This window comes from Tenrec ecaudatus, chromosome 2, assembly GCF_050624435.1.
Source record: "Tenrec ecaudatus isolate mTenEca1 chromosome 2, mTenEca1.hap1, whole genome shotgun sequence".
In the NCBI taxonomy this organism is placed as follows: Eukaryota; Metazoa; Chordata; class Mammalia; order Afrosoricida; family Tenrecidae; genus Tenrec; species Tenrec ecaudatus.
In genome coordinates this window covers 39,960,637-39,983,072 of record NC_134531.1, presented here as the reverse complement: position 1 = coordinate 39,983,072, position 22,436 = coordinate 39,960,637, and the positions used below count along the sequence as shown (strand labels likewise).

Below are 22,436 nucleotides of genomic sequence, written 5' to 3'. Positions count from 1 at the left end.
CTACCCCTCCTTAATGCAAAATCATTATCATCATCATCATCATCACCTGATAGTAGATTTTTTTATTGTTGTTTTTAGGTGCTATTGAGTTGGTTCCAGCCCATAGCGACCCTGTGCACAACAGAACCAAACCCTGCCCAGGGCTGCCCATCCTCACAACTGTCCCTGTGCCGGAGCCCCTGGCTGCAGCCATGCTGTGAGTCCAGCTCGTTCCTCAATGTCAGATGAGAGATTGAGAAGTGAGGGGTCGATGTACTATATCTGAACCTTCTCTCGAGGGCAGAGTTGACATCAAAGAACTGACTCTGAGTCGGACGTGAAACACCAGGCAACAACACGCAGTGACCATTCCTCATGGAAAGGACCTCTCAAGAGAAGTACAATACAAACCCCAAAGATTGTTCAAGGACTTTTTTTAATCACTGTCATTTTAAGTAAAGTTTTGCGAGAGTATATTAATCAGCAAAAGAAAAATATAGGGATATTATTTGTATATAACGGTGCCTTTCAGATGACATTGAAACCCACGCAGCTCACCTCCCACAGGTGCATAGCTGTGGAGCCAAGTGAAGAACGAGGAGCAAACAGAAGGCGACGCTTCCAACTCACCTGCCTGGCTGCCCCCTGAACAACGCAGAGTGGGTCTGAATGAGGGAACTGGTTCTCTCAAAATTGCAATCACCCTCCGCGGTTGGGGCATCGACTGGATTGTATTCATTCTCACACAGGAGGACAGATGACATTTAAAGGTTTCTGTCTCCTGAAATATCAAGCCAGGGACCCGCGGTGTGGTGCTTGACTCGGTAAGGGGAGCCATGAGATCATGCCTGGGGCTAGAGGTTCACTGTGTCCATCCTTTTTCACCCAAGGACCTGCCCTGGCTTTGGCTTCACTCAGAGCAAGCTGACCTCTCTAACCAAGGGATCCTGTCCTTTCTTGTTCCCTAATTAGCGTGGAGAGTGTGTTCTGGCCCCTGGGCTGGATCAATCATCCCTAAAAGAAGCACAGGGGTGAATGGAACATTCATAATTCTCTAGTCCCCATGGTGTAATGTCACATATTAAAATCCTAAGGTCTGGAAGTTTGCATCTTTTTCCAAGAACACAGCTGCCCTGCAAAGGCAAGCCTGACATTAAAAGGAACAAGGGCAAATGAAAGGTGAAAAATTGGAACTGGAGTATCCAGGAGTTTGGGACAAGAAAGAATTGTGCTTCTATTCGTGGCTGGGAGGTGACAAGCAGAATGGGTCTCTAAGCTGGCCCCCATCTGCTCCTGCTTTAACTTGGCCACAGGTGGCTGCTGGCTTCCAGGCAAGGCCACAGACTACTGAGTTTCCACCGCGCAGGGCGTGATGCTGGTGATGGAGAGGCTCTGCCCTTGGCATCTCAGGGCGCCAGCCTGGCACTCAGTCATCGTCTGCTCCCGGCCGTTCACTTCCACACACACCCGGAAGCCTCCGTCCTCACACTCTGCGGCGTCTCGGCATGCACACTTGCTGCCCTGGGCTGGAAAACACACGGGAGGCTGAGTTCAAAGAGCCGGCCTTCCTTAGGTAGAAACTGCTTGTGACACCCACGGGCCTCTTTAAGGCCGGAGACAGATGATAATAATAATTAATAATAATAATAGAACTTACTTTGAGAGAGAGTGTGAAAACAATCCAGAGAAAAGTTGAGACGGAAAGACTGCTGATGAAGGAGGGCCAGTAGAAGACACCAGCCAGGCGTCTCCAAAGGAAAGGACAAGGCTGCCCAGATGCCTGTGGTGACTGGCAGACCATGAGTGACAGGTGTGGCTAGATGTATGTGTGCTACAAAGCAAGACAAGGAGGACGGGCCATGGCACCAGTGGGTGGGGACCAGGAGAGGAAGGGCCTAAAGAGCCCACCTTAAGGATCTTTCTTTTTTACTTTCTCTTACAGAAGCCCTGGGGGGTTCACATGATGTGTGATTGGAACATTTAAAGGGAACTGTGAACCATTTAAAATTGAGAAACAATGTATCTGTCATAAGCACTTTTGTAAATATTACATTTAGCTACTTTACTACAGACACCTGCTTGGCTATGATAAGGCATGCCATAACCAAAACCAAACTCACTGACCCTGAGCCAAAGTCAAGTCATAGAGACCCTACAGGACAAGGTAGAAGTTGGTCCTGTGATATTCCAAATGGTAACTTTTTATGGGGGGGTAGAAAGCCTCGTCTTTCTCCCTCAGAGTGGCTAGTGATTTTAAACTTCTGACCTTGAGGTTCTCAGTCCAACATGTAACCCCCATGCCATCAGGGCATAGTCCTTAGTTTCTCTTTATTAAGGTACTCAGTATGCATCCCTGATAACAAACGCAAGGTTTAAGTTGTCCTGATGCAATGGGAATTAAACTTCCCTTGCCTTACTCTGCTCAGACCAGAGCGACTAGGCAGACAGTCCATCAAGCCTTGGATCCACTGGAAGACTAACACTCTCCCAGAATGCCTGCCAAGGTCTCTGCCTTCCACTCCATCTCTGCGGATCTTCCACCAAGGAAGAGCCACTAGTCAAGACCTTCTTCCAAGGCCACTCATCAAAGGCTGAAGTTTGGGGCTGGAAGTAGTCCTGGTGGCACGATGGGGCAACCCCTGAGTGCTACCACAAAGCCTCAGCAAACCTGTATATAGATAGGGTCCCTCTGAGTCAGAACTGACTCGGTGGCCATGGGTTTGGCATTAGCCTAACATTACCCTCACCTTACCCCCCAACATAAATGTCTTGGGGTCTTACCTACATGCTGCACCATGAATACACTGCAATAAAGGGAATGAGTTTATATACGACCCGCCTGAGCATTTCTCTCTTTAAAAATAAAATCTTCAGGAGACATAGAATATTGTTGGATCTGTGGGAGGTGTGCCGTGCCTTCTTCAAGGTTACTGTACGTGCTGCTTGGCTAACCTTGACTCACAACACCTAAGAGTCATCCTTTTCCTATTCTCTTCAAACCGTGACGATCTCTAGGAGAAAGCGTCACTGTGGGTCAGGTATGCTGTTAACACTCCTCCAGCACTTATGAAACTCCATTTAACACAAGGAAAGTTCTTCCTTCAAACTCAAGAGTTTGGCCGGAAGCCATATCTGGTTAGAACTTAAAGCTCTATCATGTTTCATTATACTGACCTGTTTTTATGCAGGACCTGGTGGCATAGTGGTTAGGCACTGATCTGCTGACAGCAAGGTCACCAGTTTGAAAGCACCCCCTGGGCCACAAGAGAAAGATGAGGTTTGCTACTCCCTTTAAGAGTTATAGTCTTGGAAACTGATTGGGGTGCTTGTAGCCAACACATAGGGTCACTAGCAGTTGGATTAGACTTGATGGCAGTGAGTTTGGGTTTTGACTTGAGTGTGTATGGTGCAGAGGTTAAGCACTCGGTGCTAACCAAAAGGTGTCTGGTTCAAACCCACCCCAGCTTCTCAGGGGAGGGAGGAAGCCTGGGAAAGTCTGTGGGGCACTTCTCCTCTGCCACTCTAAGTCAAAAAGACTTCACACACCTACCAACAACAGTGTGTATGGCCTTGAGTTGATTCTGATATATAGCAACTTTATATATAGGGTTTCTGAAACGATAAATCTTTACAAGAGACACAGCCCAATGCCTAACCCGCGGTGCCTCCAGATTTTTCCTTTTAAGGAAGTGACATAGTGTCTTAAAAAAGGAGTTTTATGTCTTTAGCAACGTATTTTAAGGGAAACTATGAGTACATATAGAATGCAGATACTAGGAAGGCAAAGGAAACACTGTGAAAGCAGCATGGGAGTCATAGACGTTTAGGAAGAGCGTGTGACCATCAGATAACAGCCCTTGTTTTCTTAGGCGCGTGGTCCGCCCCACTCCTAAGGAAGAGTGTAAGAGGACAGCTCACTCTTGGACCAGTGAACCATCAGGGACTCCCTTCCGTGTAGTTGTAAACTGGACCTGGCTTTTCTCCTAGCCCCGGTCCCATGACTTTAGTTAGCATTCTTACGGTTTCGAACCATGGAACGTGACCTGCTCTTACCATCGCACTTTTCCCACAGCGAGCATGCTCCACACGCTTTCTCGGCGGTAGCCCGCAGAGCACAGCTCTCTCTGGCAGCAAGAGTGTAACTCCTGCCCTGACAGGCAAGAACATGCATCTTGCACACTGTCAGAGGCAAGAAGCGTTTGCTCCTCCCATCCTGAGCACACACGTCTAAGGAAGATCTGAAAAGAATTTTAAATCACATTATAGTCAGTTCCCAACGATGACAGGCCTATGTTCCTAGCATTGCTTTGTAAATGGGTTTGACATAGAACGGATGCCTCTCTTCTTTCTGATTTTAGCTTTCTTTATGATAGTCTTTTACTATAAGTGCCTTTATCTGTACCCAATCTTTATTGCCTTTGGGGGAGAAAACATTCTGTATAAACTTACAGCCTTGACAACACAAGCAAATAACCTACTGCAATATTGCAAGCAGCATGTATAACTAGCCGTAAGATGTACACAACCTTTAAAAAAGGGTGGGGATTGGACTGTCAAGAGTGTATTGGTCGTAGGGAAAAACTACTGTATACAAACACTTGGGGGGTGAGGTCCAGGTAGTATGGCAGCGGCCAGACCAAATCCAGGGATACATATGGTAGCCAGGTAAAAGGAAGGGGAAAAGTGGGGGAGACATGGGTAGCAGGGGCACAGGGCACTAACCCACCCAAGGGTGGGGTATTGTTTCTATCTCCACAGGGAAAGAGGGACCAGACTTCAACCCCGTGCTCCAAGATGTGAATGCAACATGCCAGCATGAAGCAGGGAACTAGTAGAGAGGTCTGAGGGGCCAGCCCAAATCCCAACTACTTGGACAGCTGCCCCTCCCCCCAGAAGCATTTTCTTCAGAGGACAGCACTGAAGCTACAACTCAGGGAGAGGGACATGTCTGATCAGAGCACACAGGAGCAAATGAAGGGGGAGGAAGAGAGAGTGGAACACATCCTGGTCCATCAAGCCTTGAGGACGATATCCCTGCTCAGAGCAGTCAATGCACAAAGAGGACCATATGGTTGGCCCCACTAAGAGACACAACATCCCTTACTGACCCATAGCCCTATGAGGACAACACTGGACACACAGTGCAGGGATTGCACCCAATCTGACCCCACCACACCAAGGCGAAACACTAAGGGTGGGCAACAGAACAGTAAGGGGAGCAGAGCAAAGAAGTCCTGAGGGAATACCAAAAATAGACTTTGCGGCACCTCATCAGACTTGACCGGTAAACACTCCTAAAGGTGAATAAACAGACCTTGAACTATTTATAGGCCTTTCCTTTTTTTGTCATTGGATTTTTGTTATTGTTGTTTTGTTTTCTTTTGTTGCTTTGTTTTGCTCTATCTTTGTTTTTGTACATATTATTATCTCCCCAGGTCTATCTAGATTATATAGGCGGGATAACCAATCTGGAGGAGAAAACAATGGGGTAGAGGGTTCAGGAGGACATGGGAGTGGTGGGGGGGAGGAAATGGATGTTAACAAACTGAGGGACAAGGGAACAAGTGATCCAAAATTGATGGCAAAAGGGTGTAGGGGGCATGGTAGGGCGTGATCAAGGGCAATGTAACTGAGAGGAATTCATGAAAGCCAAGTGAAGGCTGAGTATGATGATAGTACAAGAGGAAAGTAAACTGGAATAGAGGAAATAACTAGGAGGTAAAGGACATTTATAGAGATCTAAATACGGGCATGTACATATGTAAATATATTCATATATGAGGATGGGAAAATAGATATATGTGCATATAGTTATAGGTTTAGAATTAAGGTAGTAGATGGACATTGGGCCTCTACTCAAGTACTCTCTCAATTCAAGAATACTTTGTTCTATTAAACAGGCATTCCATGATGCTCACCTTCCCGAAACAGTCACAGAAGACAAAATGGGTACATAATCAAATGTGGTGAAGAAAGCTGATGTTGCCTGGCTATCAAAAGATATAGCATCTGGGGTCTGAAAGGCTTGAAGAGAAACAAGCAGCCATATGGCTGAGAAGCAACAAAGTCCTCATGGATGAAGCAAACCAGCCTATGTGATCATGAGGTGTTGAATAAATCAGTTGTCAGGCAACAAAGAACAAATAATCATATCATTGTGAATGGGGGGGGGATTGTGGAGGGGAGACCCAAAGCCCATCTGTAAGCAACTGGACATCCCCTTACAGAAGGGATGCAAGGAGAAGACAAGTCAGTCAGGGTGCAGTATAGCAACGATGAAACATACAACTTTCCTCTAGTTCTTTAATGCTTCTGATCCCAATTCTACCTTAAAAATCTGACTAGACCAGAGGATGTACACTGGTACAGATAAGAACTGGAAACACAGGGAATCCAGGGCAGATAAACCCCTCAGGACCAATAATGAGAGTAGTGATACCAAGAGGGTAAGTGGAGTTGGGGTAGAAAGGGGGAACTGATCACAAGGATCTACATATAACTCCATCCCTGGGGGACGGACGACAGGAAAGTGGGTGAAGGGAGACGTCAAACAGGGTAAGACATGACAAGGAGGAGGGACAGGGAGGGGGAAATGAGGAGCTGATACCAAGGCCTCAAGTACTAAGAAAATGTTTTGAAAATGATGATGGCAACAAATATACAAATGTGCTTGACACAATGGATGGGTATACGAATTGTGATAAGAGTTTTATTAGCCCGCACTAAAATGATTTTTTTTAAAGAGTACCATTGGTGGTAACGTGAGTCCACTATATCAAGGACCACCTGCATGTCCCTTGTGAAAATTGGAGGATGAGAATAAATTGGAGGATGAGAGAGCTCAGTGCCATTTATGACACTCCCAGAGCAAAAGACAAGCAGAAAGAAAACGCTAATCCCCTTCATTCTTAGACCCAATCCCCTCAGATCTCCAAAGTGAGCAGATTTACACTTCTAAACACTTAGTTATCTAGAATTCATTACATACAATAAAAAGAGAAAACAAGGTTGGCTAGCAACAGCAAGTAGGTTGCCAACAAAGAGGGAGACAAATTCTGCAGAGAGCAAACCCTCAAAGAAACACAATCAAAACCGGGAGAAACTCATCGCCTTCAACACCCTCAGGATCCCTGTCTATGAGACAGCAGTGCCAGCGAGGGACGACTCACTCTCTCAGGACAGATGCAACCAGATTTCTCGGTGCTCTTTATTGATGTCTGTCTGCATGTTTACAAGTTAGAATGGGTATTTCTATTACGGATGGACCCGAAGAACATTATGCTGAGTGAAATTAACTCAACTCACTGCCGTAGAGTCAATGCTGACTCACAGCGACCCGGTGTGGATTTCTGAGACTGTAGCCTTACAGGAGTAGAAAGCCGTCTTTCTTACATGGAGCTGCTGGTGGTTTCAAACTGCCAACCATCTGGACTCTAGCCCAACACGTAACCACAACACCAACGGGCCTCCATGAGTGAAAGCAGTCAATCACAAATGGGAAAATATGGTAGGGTCAACTAATAAAGAAAAAGCCAAGACAAAGTTTTTCATACCAAAGGAAACAGACTTTGAAGGTTACCAAGAGATGGAGAAAAAGGGAAAGGCGGGAAGAGGAAGCAATAGGCTAGAGGGTAGACACATGTTCTCTTGGATGAAGAAGAGGCCAGCCTGCCACAATGGGTGGGGGTGGGGCAAGCAGCTGGAGGGTGTGAGTTGTTGAATACAAAATTGATGATCTGAAATGTAACCCCTCACCCAATTCACAATCAACATCTTAAAAATGAAAAAAGAGTATTTCCATAAAGCATGTTGCCTTTGAGCATGGGTGCTCAAATGATAAGATCTATTTAGAAAAGTCACTGATAAAAAGAACCCTATGTGTGAACGATGCTGGACCAAGAAGCCCATAGTGTAGTGAAATCTGCGCTGTGCCAAAGAGAGCAGTGGGAGTCTACAGTCCCATATTTCACTTAGTTCTAATGTGTTCTCTTTCCAGAGGAGCTCTGGTAACTTAAGGGTCAACCACTCCACTGAACGTGCAATAACTCAAACCCACCAGTCACTCTGCGGGACTAAACACCTGGGGATCTTCCACCATAAAGATGTTCATTGTTAGACACCATCCAGTCAGTTCTCAATCATAGCAACGTTTTGTACAACAGAACTAAATCTTGGCCAGCCCTCTGCCTTCCTCAACATCTCTCACATGATGTTAACCCGGCTCACTGAGCATGTCCCTCTTCCTCTCTAGCCCTCTACTGCACGAAATACGATGTCCTTCTCCAGAGACTGTTCTCTCCTGAGAACACATCCAAAGTATGTGAGTCCAGCCATCCTTGCTTCTACGGAGCATTTTAACTTGTGGCAGAGAGATTTTTAGGTCAACCTTCCACCTATGTGAACATGTAGGGGAATCCAACCTGTCAGTCATGTCACAACCTGAGGATGCCTTCCTGGGGACGTGCCTGCTATAGAGAGGAGTAACCGCTTCTTCCTCACCTGCCACTCTGTCTTTCTCTTCACTGGGGCTCCAATGGGACTCTGTGCCTGCCCACAAGGACAGCCCCATGTGGGCTGATGCACCCTGAGAGCTGTCTGTTCCCTGGCATGCTTCCACCAACTTTGGAGTCACACAATTTTGCACCCACAGGCCTGTGACCTCTTTACATCCCATTTCACCTTTCTGCATCATTGACCTGCAGCTATGTGAGTCTGAATAAGGCCCCAGCTAGATCAGACCTGTGGACGTGAGTTGGATTGGGCTTGAAAGCCTTCTTGATGTGAAGTAAAAAGAAATTCTTTCTAAGCTGACTATTTTCTCCATTTATCTTTATGACTTGTGAGGATTTTTGAAATTGATGTTGATGTATAACCCATACTGAAGGCTATATTTTTTATCTTGATTAGTATGTGCTTCAAGTCCTCCTTACTTTCATCAAGCAAGGTTGTGTCGATTGCAAGTTCTTAATGAGTCTTCAATCCTAATGCCCAGTTTTCTTCATATCGTTCAGCTTCTCATCTTACCTGCTCAGTATACAGATTGAATAAATATGGTGAAGGGTTGCTATCCCGATGTACACATTTCCTAATTTTAAATCACACAGTGTTTCCTTGTTTTGTTTGATAAACTGCTTTTTCATCTATGTACAAGTTGTGTGTGAGCATAATTAACTGTTCTGGAATTCTCATACTTTACAGTGCTGTGGTTACGTGGATTGTTTGATAAGTTTTCTAGCCACAATATTTGTACCCCCACCAAATGACTGGTTGGGACCCTGCAGATGGGGTGGATTTCCTCTTTTCTTGATGGGTCTGGTTAAAATAAGACAGAGGAAGCTAATGATAGGATTATACAATTCAGTTGTAAGTGACTGCTAACAGCATTTGTTGTTATTATTATAAAACCTTGAAGTTATAATATGGAGATTGATCGATTTTGGCATCTGGCTGGGTATCAAATGAGCCATCTCAGAAGCAAAGAGTGAGGGTCTTACTATCATTCATTAAAAAAAAGGGGGGCCAGGAGTGGCACCCTGAGATCCCTGCACCCTGAACATTCTCCATCCAGGAGACAGAGTTGTGATATCAGGATAGTAACAGAGGAGGGATGGCAACAGCAAAAACAGAAACAGAGTAGGTAAAGCTAAGTATCTTCCAGCAAGAGGCTCACTTGCACAGTAGCGTGCCTCCAAGCACTTCATTGGGAGAGCTAAGTTTACTGATCCACAGAGATAGGTCTGAGACATATGGAAAGTGAAATTTCCTTGAACATTGATCAGCCACACTGGGAGGGGGGAGGAGCTTTTTAAAATTGCCCAAGCAGGGAAGAGGTTAGGCAAAAAGATCCAAGGTCAGGCAGGAGGCCAAAGGTGTGCCAGAATGCTCCAGGGGCCTGTCCTGCCATAGAACTGTCACCTGAACATTTGGGATCCTGAACTGTAATCTGTTAACTTCTCTAATAAGCCCCATAATTGTGAGTACAGACTGTGAGCCCTGTGTGGCACTGCAATTATCCAACACAGCAGAAAGAGAGGGCTGTGGGAGGGACAAGTAGGGGCAGATCTGTAATGAAGGTTGGAAGGTGGTGTTGGGCTGGCGAGTTTGATTCTCTTTCCTCATTGAGAAGACAAAGGACGCCTGATCCTGCCACCATGCTGTTTTTACAAATGTGCACCATAAGTAGTTCACACAGTGATGGTTAGAACTTTTCTCAGTTCCCTGGGTGAAGGCAGGGGTGGAACCCAAACTTTCAATCAGGTTGCAGCCTGACGACATCTCCTTGGGGAAGATGCCTTTGAGAGAGACCCTGAGCAGAGTCAAGCTCTTTCTTTCCCCCTTGGCTCCTGCTGGATCTGGATCCATCATCTGGTTCGCTGATCTGTTGTGTTGTCTTATGATCCCAGGAGCATCAACCGACTGCCAAACTTAGATTCATTCAGCCAAACTCAGATTCAACAATCTCTACATCCAACAGCGTGTGACTCTCTTGCTTTGTCATCCTGTTTCCTGTTCTTAGCTTCCACCGCTACACACATCAGGAAAAGCGCCCAGCTTACATCTACCTAAAAACGGGAATGGACTCCATTTACCGACTTCTACTGCCGTGTAAGCCATTTCATGATATAAATCTCTTTCTATGTTATTATTGTTGTGGTTAAGAGCCATCGAGTCAGCTTTGACCCATAACAACCCTATGCACAAAAGAACAAAACAGTGCACGGTCCTGTGCCATCCTCACAATTGTTCCTATTCCTGATCCCACTGATGCAGCCACAGTGCCGATCAATCTGCTTGGTGGCCTTCCACTTTACTAAACCTGATGTCCTTCTCCAGGGATAGGTTTCTCCTGATCATTTGTCCAAAGTATGTAAGGTGAACTCTTGACATCCTTGCTAATGAGCAGCACACTGGCCTTCCTTCATCCAGCACAGATCAGATTGTCCGTTTAGCAGTGTCCCATGAGCACTGACTGCCGATGCAAACAAGACAACACCCTTATCAACCTTTTCTCCCTTTATCACAGTACAGTTGTGAAGATTTGGATCTCCCTTGCATGGAATTGTAATCCATCCTGAAGGCTACAATCCTGCTGCCCATCAACAACAAAGACTGTACCATCTGCGTATGGCGGGCTGGAAAGAAGTCTTCCTCCAATCCTGATGCCACATTCTTCTTCAGATAAGCCAACTCCTATGATGCTCTGCTCGGCATTCACATTGGACAAGTATGGCGAAAGGATCGATCCTGACACACACGATTCCTGATTCAAAACCACGCTGTATTTCCTTGTTCTCTTCACACAACCGCCTCTTGATACATGTATATACACATACAAATATAGAAACGCGTATATACATACACGTATACATGCACGTGCAAATGTCACTGGTTTTTCTTCTCTAGAGACCCCATCCTAACACATATGGTAAAACACAGGTCAACATCTTTCTGCTAATCTCCACATTCAGCCAAGGTCTGTCTAGTATCAGCAGTGCTAGCCCTACTTCCACGTCCTCTTCTGAATCTGGCTTGAATTTCTTATTTTTAATTTTTAGTTTTTGGCAGTTTCCTGTTGATGTGCTTTGGCGGCCATTTAATTATCTTCAGTCAAATTTTGCTGTCAACTAATATTAATGATGTTGTTTAATAATTTCCTCATTCCATTGAATCATTTACCTCGGGAATGGGCACAAACCCGGCTCTCTTCCAGTCGTTTGGCCAGGTGACTAGCTTCTAAATTCCTTGGCAAAGAAACAAGCGACAGATTCCAGCGTGTGTGTTTACTGACGCATCAGCCTGGGTAGAATTCTCATAATGAAACTTTAGAGGTAATTCTTTCCAGAATCAGAAAAACAGCTATTCTTTATTCTATTCATATTGAGTTTATCCCAAGGGAATTTCAGTCCTTATCCGCTGAAGCTCTAAATCGTCATTTTGTGCCATTTTGTATACAGAGCATGCAGTGATCAAGCAACCCTTCCATTTTACTCTCTAGCCAGATGAGAACACGGATTGCCAACATGATGGCAGCCCTATCGGTGCAGGAAGATAGCGGATTGAATGCAGAGATCGTTAGCGGTGTCACTGACAAGCAATGCCTTTTGAGCTCGAAAGACTTGTTTTTGTTGTTGTTAGGTGTCTTTGAGTAGATTTTGACTCATAACAACCCCAAGTGACAGAGTAGGGCTTTCCTGGTTATGCTCTTACAGAAGCAAAGAGCCCGATCGTGTCTTCCACTGAGGTGATGAGGGGTTTCAAACCAGCAACCTTTGGGTTAACAGCTGTTGTTTATGCAGCCAGGGCTCCTCAAAAAGTGTCTCAAACAAACTGAAACCGATCCACCACCTAGGACAGAAGTCAACTGCCCTTTGGTTTTCTGAGGCTGTACACCTGATGGGAGCAGATAGCCTCCTCTCTCTCCTTTGGAGTGGCTGGTGGGTTCAAACTGCTGACCTTGTAGTTAACAGCCTAAATTGGAACCCCCTAAGAAACCAGAGCCCCTTCTAAAAGAGACCACTGGCAGCAAAATAACATCAATTCTCTGGAATAAAATAAGACCTACAGAAAAAGCCAGAGCAAGCTTACCCACACTCATAGGGCATTTTACAAACACATCTTGAACTCTGAAGTTTCTCCCAGGGCTGACATTCAGGTTCTGCCCGTGTCAAAGGGGCTTCTGAAAGAAAAGGACACGGTGGCACAATGGTCAGTAATGTAAGAGCAACAGTGTAAACGTATCAACTGCACTTTGTTCTGTTTCTTGTAGAATTATTGGTAAAGGTCTATCCCTTTAAAAGTCCCCGAAAAACCCATACTTATTTTGATAGTTAAGATTTTGTGGCAAGTTCGTTGTTGTAGGATTCTCGGTGGCTTAGCAATTAATACCTACTTAACCCCCAACTTAATTTAATTATTTAATTCAATTTAATCGCAGTGACCCACTTGTCATCCTCCATAATGGAATAAGATTAAGGTGGAATGTAACACCTCTACTGAGGTCACGCCCCTGAAGCAATCAGGGAGAATCATCAGAAACTTGCCATCTTGCCATCTGACCTTCAGTTCATCACCTCTGCAGCCACAAGCCTGTGGTCTTCCTGCTGATTATCAGCACCCCCAGCTATGTGAATCAGGGCAAGCCTCCAGCCTCATATCAGGCCAATGACCTTGCAACCTGCCTAGACTTAGACTTGTCTGCTTCTAAACTTTGACTTCCTTGCTATACATATATACACGTATACAAGTATCATTGTTTTTGCTACTCTATAAAACCTAGCCTAAAACACTTCTGCTTCAGAGTGTATAGAAAACAAAGTACCTGCGGCCTTTGAAAGCTATACAGCACATTCGGAGTGGCAGCATGGAAGGCCTTCTGTCCACCATGCTCCTTCCCTGCCCTGTCACCCGGTATTGACTGGGTAGCATAGCCCCGAGCCACCGTGAATAGCACTGCTCCTCCTAGCTTGCCTCCTCTCTGTGGTTGTAACTGTCTAATTCACCTAATTGTATCATTCAGGGTGTTAGACACTTCATCCACAGCACCGAAAGACAAATTGTAGCACGGACTTAAAATAAAAACCCAGTTAGATTAAATAGTGAAGTTCAGGCCAGTGTGCAGCGGAAGTATTCTGTGTGCCGGACACATGGCATGGTGCATTTGACCAGCCCCTTAAGGCTGCACAACACACAGAGAGAGTCCTAATGTCGAGTGAAGTGACCCCACGAGCAACAGAGCAGATCTGCCCTGGGGTTTCCTAGCTATACCCTTTATAGAAGCAGAGTGCCCGGCCTCGCTTCTTCAGTGCTTCTGGGTCGGTTTGAACTTCCAGCTTTAAGTTCGTAATCAACCCCAAGGCATGTACCCCACCAAGAACCCTAGCTCACATAAGCCTTCTCGACTTTGGTTTTGATTCCGACTCATAGAGTGCCTATTGGGAAAAGTAGGAATGCTATCTAAGTTAGCTTTAAATCCCTGTAGGAATAAACCACCTCAGCTTTCTCCTGCGGAACCGGATGGTGCATTCAAACTTCTGACTCTGTGGTGAGCAGCTCAGCGTGCAATCCACGACGCCACCAGAGCTCCTAACATAAGGATTACATTTCGCTAACATACTACTGAACTCCAGTAACAAGTGTCCTCCAGTGGTGCAAGATGTGAGTAAGTGGAGAAACGGGGTCCAAGGAGAAAAGGGTGCGCGGAAACTCTGTGTTTGGGCACCGTTTCTCTGCATGCCCACTGTGGCTCTAAAAATGGCAATGGGGCTTTTCATATGGTCAAGAAAATAAGGATAGTATATAAGATAGTGTCCAAATGAATTGTTCTTCTTTCCTTTTCATTAATACAGTATTTTTCTATTTATCTGAAAAACCTAAACAAATAGAAAATAGGTGATTTTAGAAACCAGTAGATTCGACCCGCAATATCTTTAAAAAGAACTACTTTGGCTTTCAAAACAGTTCTACCTAATTTTTAAAGGCTTTTTCAAAGTGTTATTTGCATGAAAGTTTACAAAACAAATTGCATTTCCATTTTAAAAATTCATGCACATTTTGTTTTGTGTCGTTGATAGCAATCCTCACAATGTAACGAAATTCTTCCAACTTCCTATCTGTATTTCCAGTTTCCATTCATCGCTCTTCACCATTCCTCCTTCCTTCTAAGTTCTCTGCCTCCCAAACTTACCACACCAGGCAGGTTCCAGCCCATAGCAAACCTATAGAATGGAACTCACTCCCCGTGTGGGCTTCCAAGACTGTAAATCTTCCCAGGAAAGCTGCTGGTGATTTCAAACTGCGTACCTGGCAATGGACAGCCCAACTCACGGCCCACTACACATATGTCTGGTTGTATAAGGAGGGCCCATGTCCTTGCTATTATTGTTCACTGTGTAGACCTGTCTGTTACTTCGATGTAAATTGAACACTAGAAAAAAATCAATTTTAAAGAACTTACTTTAATTTTTTTTCTGGTTCTCAGAATACTGTATTCTGGCTTTCCACCATTTTTATTTATTTATTTTTGGCTTTTCCACTATGAAGAGTAACTTCACAAGGCATGATTTTCTCTTCCATAACTTTTTCTTTTCAGTCTCACATTGCCAAAATTGAATTTTCAAATAAACTTTTCATTTTCAAAAATACCAATAAACCCTCTAAGAACTCAGAAGTGAGCATACAAAATCTTATGTAAATTATAGTATCAATTATGGACTTGTGGGGTTGGGGGAGAAACCCAAAAACATCTTTTAAAAAACTACACGAATAACAATGTGTACAAGGAAGAAAATGTTCTAAAAAAGACTGTGGTAAGCATTGTGCAACTCTTCTGTATGTGATTGAACTATTGAATTTTATAATATGTGGATTAAATGCCAATAAAACAGTTTTTTTTAAATCTTTCTTTTCTTAGTACCATACAGCAATATAAAATTCGTGTTTCTTATAGAGGATTTCATATGTAGAAATTTCAGTTTTGTATCACATGAAAAAACAAAAAACATATTACCCACCCAGTACACTAGCCTTCGTCCCGTAAAGGGACAGGGAGGGGAATGGATCCCACAGTGCAATACCATCAGGAACCAGGACAAGGACTCTCCCACACTCGAAGGTGGTGTTCTCTAGAGGACTCCGGGAGCCACTTACCTCTCCGCACGCACCGGACATTCTTCACCTCAGGACTCCACTTAAGGCTGGAGCCACAGAGAAAGACTGAAGGACCTTCTAAGGACATGTCACCTGAGCAAGAAAGAGTCACCTTCTCGCCCACCGAGTAGAAGAGCTTGTGGGGCTCGCTCTGCATGCCATCCATCAGTGCGGGTAAGACACAGGCTATTTCTAAATATAAAACAAAACAGAACACAAGGGCATTGCTCTTATAAACTATCTTTTTTTTAATGACAGCATTGATAAGTACTGTTAGACTTCGTCTCTTCCACCACATTAGAGAACAGGGAGAGGTAGGTTTTAGGGGGCCTTGGATGACACTTCCCATAGTGCCCGGCATGACTAATGAATGACCACATTCTAAAAACATTATCACATCTTTTCTATCCCTGCCCTCAAAGCAATGTGATATTTGAAATCAATAACCTTTATAACTCCAGAGTCCTAAATTCTGACCTGAGGAGCCCCGGTAGTGTAGTGGTGATGTTTTAGCTGCTAATCACAAGGTCAGCAGCTTGAAACCGTCAGCAGCTCTGTGGGTGAAAGACAATGCTTTCTACTCCTGCAAAGAGTTACAGGAACTCTGCGTGGGCAGTTGTACCCTGTTCGGCAGGGTTCAGCAATGAGTCAGAATGGGCTCGATGGCTGGCAGTTTGAGTGAGAAAATCTGGCCCACTGTTAAAGTCTGACTCTTCATTTTGGCCACTTCTCTCTGTGGTCAATGGCGGCCCACCAGAATACTCATGTTCTGATGCCTTTGGGTATCATTAACATATCTCCAATTCAATGTTTCATTATTGGAAACTTTCAAAGGGCTGATGTTAGTTAAACTTGAAACTATAAAAGTGTTAAAATTCCCCTTGCTCTCTAGCTCGGTTTTTTTCTGACTCAATTATAATTGTTAACTCATCTTCTCCTAAAAAGAAAAGAGATAAATGAGAAACATGTAAGTCACGATTCATTTTTAAACAAAAATCTTGATAATGTCCCTAGTAGACTTTGAAAATATTCTAGAAAATTCTACTCTACCTCTTTCCTTATTATTACTTTTAAAGTAGTTACACGTTTTCTTTTTCTACCCTTTTGTCTGGCTGTTGTTGAGGGTATGCACAGCATGTCATGCCCAACTCAACATTTCTACGTGTGCAATGCTGTGACATCGATGACCTTCTTCAAGTCATGCAACCACTCTCCTCCTCCTCCTCTGAATTGTTCCTCCCCTGCTCACATAAACTCAAGTCTCCTGTCTAATTTTGGGGGGTGCTTTGTTTTAAAAGATTTCAAGAGATCATTTTGGCTAAATTTTGGCTAAAGATCATATCAGGGAAATAGTTTGAAGAATTCATCTAGATTCCATGACTCCAAAAATTCTAGATTGCATGATAAAATTTCTGCTCTGATTCCTGACTGTTTTCATCAGGGAATGCATTCATTCACTCATTCATAAAAAACATTTTTTTAAGTTTTACTAAGTACTATTTTAGGAATGTCCGTTGATTTGGAGTGATTGTGTAATAATGCAGTCCCCAGGTAGATTAAGCCTCTGGTGAATCTCTTCTGACCATGAATCAGGGATGTGAATAGTCTTGCTATCAGTAGAGTGCATTGAAAAATGAATGAATGCAGATGTTGTTAGGTTAAAATTAACACCTTATCATTTGTTCTCCCTTTTGACCCATGTTTAATTTGTCCTAGTTTTTATTATTTTCTGTTTTCTTTTCAACAGAGGTTTTTCTGTAGTTAATTTTGTTCCTGTTGTTGGCTTGGGGATTGTACATTTTTCTTTATATAAAATTCAAGATAGGTAAATCCACAGTCAGTAACTGGCTTCATAGTTTCTTAGGGCTGTGGCGGGGGGTTGGAGGAAATGGGGAGCTAATAGCAGCAAGTACAAGAAAGGAGACATTGTTCTAAAAGTTATTGGTGGTGATGATGGCCCAACTCTTTTAATGCCTCAAAGTCACTAAATTGTGTTTTATCTGATTCTATAGCAATGAAACTGCTAGTTCTGTTAATCATTTATGGATTGCCTATATTTTTGCAAAATGCTGGACGTTGTTGATATCACAAGTCACATATTCTGCCCTCAAAGCGCAAATCCTCTCTCACTGGATTTGTTTGCTTCCGGCTGTGACACATTTGAAAATCTCACATTTATACTTCCACCAAAAATAAGTAGAAAAGCTATACAGCGATGAAAGTACAAAAGGATTTTTGAGAGAAGCAGGGTGGTACTCGGTTCCTCCTTCAAGCCCTTCCAGTGGCGGGCCCACGGCACTTCCAGCAAAGCGGGAAGGTCAAGCTTTCAAAAAGGAGAGAAGCCGCTGTGCTGATCACAGCATTTGCAGACCCTGCTCTCCTTGTGCAGTTGAGATTGTGAAGAAAGCGATCTGAAGGGCTATGGGATTGAACAGACAATCCCGGCTCGGAGGTTGGAAGCTGAGTAGTGTATTTGGCATTCCCACAGGGTTAACCAAACCCACTGCCTGAGAAGCTATTCCAACTCCTGAGACCTCTCTAGGTCCGAGCAGAATTGCCCCATTAGTTTGCACAGCTATCGATCCCTGCAGAAGCGGGCTGCCATATCGTTCTCCCCAGGAGTGGTTCAGACTGCCAACGGTTCAATTGCTTCCAAACTTTTATTCACTGGGGCTGCTTCTCATGACTTCAGGTGTCTAAACTTTTGAGACAAGTCTGAAAAAATAAAAAAGAGGGGATACCAGATAGGAATCCTCTACTCTTAGTTGCTGTTGTTGTTAGGGACTGTTGAGTCAGTTCTGACCCATAGCAACCCTATGCACAACAGAATGAAGTGCTGTCCAGCCTTGTGCCATCCTCACAGTGGCTCCTCTGCTTGAGCCTACCATTGCAGTCACTGAGTCATCTATCTCAATGAGGGGACTTCTTTTTTGCTCCCCCTCTAGTTTACAAAGCATGACATCCTTCTCCAGGAGCTGGTCTCTCCTGACAACAGGTCCAGTGTATGTAAGAGGAAGTTTCAACAGCCCTGCCTGTAAGGAGCACCCTGGCCGTGCTTCTTCCAAGACAGCTCAGTTAGTCCTTTGAGCAGTCCACAGTACTTTGAATATTCTTCGCCAGCAGCAATTCCTCTTCAGTCTTCCTCATTCCATGTCCAACTTCCACATGTGTATGAGACAACTGAATATACCATGGCTAGGATCAGGTACACCTTGGTACTCAGAGTAACCTACTTGCTTTCCAATATTCTAAAGCGGTCTTATGGAACAGATTTACCTAACGCAAATCATCTTTTGATCTCTTGACTGCTGCTTCCATGAGCATTGATTGTGGATTCAAGCAAAACAATATCCTTAACAACTTCAACCTTCTCTCTACATTTCATGATGTTATCAATTAGTCCACTTGTGAGGATTCTGGCCTTCTTTACACTGAGTTGCAATCCAGACCAAAGGAAGCAATTCTTGATCTTCATCAGCAAGTCCTCCTCACTGTCAGCAAGCACGGTTGTGTCATCTGCACATCACAGGTGTTTATAAGCCTTCCTCCAATCTTGACACTGCATTCTTTTTTAATAATTTTATTGACATACAATTCCCATAGCACACCCTTCCATAGACGGGCCATATTAAAAGAGTTGTAAAGTCATCACCAGATTTAGTTATATTTAGTTTTCTTCCTTCTTCTGTTCATTATTAGCTTCCCATTTCATTACATCCTCCCCGCCCCTGAGTCACCAATAAGCCATCAATCCAGTTACTGTGCTATAGTTTACCTGTCCTGGATTTCATGTACTGGAAAACATAATCCCCAAAAGACCAACAACAATAACAAAATAAAGCAGGGGAAAACACCTCAATTGGGGCAGGGAGCCAGAATAATTAAGAAGTAACACAACTTAAAATGGATCCAATGAGAGATTGGGTGATCAGGTCTTACATTTTAACCTAATTACACATGCCGGAGTTGAGTACACAATCCTCTCTGATGATAGCCAGGCTAGTCGCCTCCCTCAACTATGGTCGGAAGGGTTCATCCGAGGATGCATCCACGCAGGAATGCTGCAAATGGGTTTGGGAACTCCACTGCTATCCACAGCCCTCTGCAACCTGGGTGTTCATCATTAAACTCTGACACCATAATTAATGAGAGAATGTTCAAGAATACTCTAAAATTGGCACACAGCGAAAGTATTGACTCACACCTTTAAGAAGCATCTTAAGCTTCAGCAAGAAACATAACCCATGGCCATCGAGCCCATTTTAACTCAGCAACCCTACAGAGCAAGAACTGCCCCCCGAGGACTCAGCCTTTATGAACGCAGACTGCCGCAGAGCCCCCTGCAGGATCACTGGCGGGAGAGCAGCTGAGCAGTTTCACTACTGTGCCACCAGAGTTCCCGTGAACACCAGGCAGGATACGTGCAAAAGAGAAAAAGAAATATCACAACTGGTATGTTGGAGTAGATCCTCTGAAAAAATAGACTTAATAAATAAATAAAATCTTAAAAACAAGAGGAAATAATACATGACCTCCAAAACAGAAACAAGTAGACTGACAGTTGGCTTCTCCCCTAGAAAACAATGACATTAAAGGCAGTGTAGTAACATCTTCAAAGGACTTAATATAACTGCTAACCTACGAGGGGGACCCCCTCAACAGAACTTTTTTTTCAAAGCTATATATTTAATTTTTTACAAAACAACCTTATCCCCTTCAAAATACTCTCCATTACACTTCAAACATTAGCCAATTCTGTGATTCCATTCTTGAAAACATTTTTCAAACTCATTTGTTTGGATGGCTGACATCTCCTCCTTCGGTTTTTACTTCAGTTCTTCTAGGTCATCAAACTGCTGCCCTTTCATGTCCCTCTTCATTCAGAGAAACACAAAGAAGTCACACGGGGGCGAGGTCAGATGAGTAAGGAGCATGGGGCAGAGAGGCATGCTGCTTTCTTTTTTTTTTTTTTTGTCATAAACTGGTGCACTGAGATGGCTGCGTGAGCAGGTGCATTGTTGTGGTGGCAAAACCAGTCCCCTATCTGCCACAAATCAGTCCCTTTTCATCACACACTGTTATGCAATCTTTTTAGGACCTCTAAATAGAAAGTTTGATTGACAGTATGACCCGGTATTAGGAGCTCCAAATGCTCTATCCCTCTCACATCAGCAGAGCTTTTTAAAGCAGGGGTTTTTTTGGGGGGGGGGGCACCACCTCATACAACACCTTACCTAGGAAGAATATTCTTCAAAAATGCAGGTTAAAATCACTTATTCTTGCCCTTGTGTGTCATTCAGTCAATGCTGACTCGTAGTGAAGCTACAGAGCACAGTAGAACTGTCCCCATTGGACTTTCTAAGCTGTAATATTCGCAGGAACAGATTTGCAGGGTTCGAATCACCAACCGTTCAGTTAGCTAACGACTGCTTAACCATTGGGCCACCAAGACTCCTAAACAGAGAATAGTGAGGGCTTAATTGCAGGTACTCCTGAAACTTGGACAGGATCGTGTTTGTCTTTCAGGAAGAACAGTCATGATCTGGTTATACGGTGAGCAGGCAGTCATGTATCTTGATTCGTTCTCTTCCACGTATTCTCTCATCTTAAGCTGCATGTTAGAACCAAGGCCACTCACTCTGACAGTGCATGTCTCCAACAAGCCACTTTAAGTCTTCTCCACATCTGGCAACAGCGTTTCCAATAAGAGAGTATCCCTCTTTACAAGTGTATACTATGTTTTTCCCAACAGGAAACAGGGCACCTTCATCCTAAGCAAAATAAAGTATAGAGAGGGTAGATTTGTTGATTTTGCATAAAGAAGTTATTTCTTTAGGAAATATACCTTTTTTAATCATCCAACAGCCTACATTCAAAAAAATTTATTTAGAGAATTGTCTGTGAAACATTTTCCCCTGTATAGTCTTAGTCAATACCACCATAAATGAAGTAAGAATATTAATGGCACTATACTATAATGTATTGATTGCTTTCAAAATTACATCTGTTACTAAAGTTATTTTAATGGGAATTACCCAAACATCTTCTTTCCCTTATATTTTTAGGAAAAAATAGCATTATTATCTTTAGGGAACATATTAACAATTATAAGAGGTTCACTGGAAATAAACAACAACAAAGTCACTATTAATTCCAACTCACAGTAACCCCAAAGGCTTTGCAATGGTTAATTTTTCAGAATTATACAATCAGGATCTGTGACTGAACTTGAACTGCCAGCCCTTCAACTAGCAACCAAGTGCATTAATTGTACCACCTAGTCCATGAACAGTCAGGAATATGCAAATCCTATCAACATGTTCATGAAAGATTTTAAGTTTCTCACTGATACGTAACCCTCCATCTTTCTGCTGTACGTGAACTCGTGCTGGGGTGGGTAGCTTCAACATTTCATTGACCTATCGTGCCAGGAGGTCAAGCTTTCTCCCTGAAGCATGGAAAGACCTGAAGTAAGAGGGGGTACTTAGGCTCCTGGTGTCTTTCTTGATTCCTTTCTTTACCTATCCGGTTCTCTCCAATCCGAAGTGGTAGTGAAGAAACTCAGGCCGAGAGAGGACTTGGTCCTGGCCCTTCACCCACTCTGCACTATGAATTAGTACAAAGTTATCGAGTGGCTCCCTCCTCTCGCTGCCAGAGCTCAGCCTGGCCACTCCATTTGTGGGAGGGGTAAAACAGAAGGCACTTGTTGAGGTTTGAGAAACATGAGGTAAAGAAGGACACTTGGCCGGCTTTGGTCGTAGCCTCTAGAAAGGACTCCCTTACAAAGAAGGCTAACGCAACAAAGTTCAAAC

General features: G+C 43.8%; 1 protein-coding gene across 1 annotated transcript in view; it reads right to left on the bottom strand.

Moving 5' to 3' along the window:
* Positions 1-406: 406 nt before the first annotated feature.
* C7 (complement C7) overlaps positions 407-22,436 on the bottom strand; it is an 80,023-nt gene continuing 57,993 nt past the window's right edge. Inside the window, exons 14-18 of the mRNA XM_075543012.1 lie at positions 21,263-21,395; positions 15,625-15,816; positions 12,565-12,655; positions 4,033-4,217; positions 407-1,505 (exon numbers count right to left, since the gene is read on the bottom strand). Coding sequence (XP_075399127.1) covers positions 1,324-1,505; positions 4,033-4,217; positions 12,565-12,655; positions 15,625-15,816; positions 21,263-21,395 — 783 coding nt within the window. The 3' untranslated portion in view covers positions 407-1,323. The remainder of the gene's footprint in view (positions 1,506-4,032; positions 4,218-12,564; positions 12,656-15,624; positions 15,817-21,262; positions 21,396-22,436) is intronic.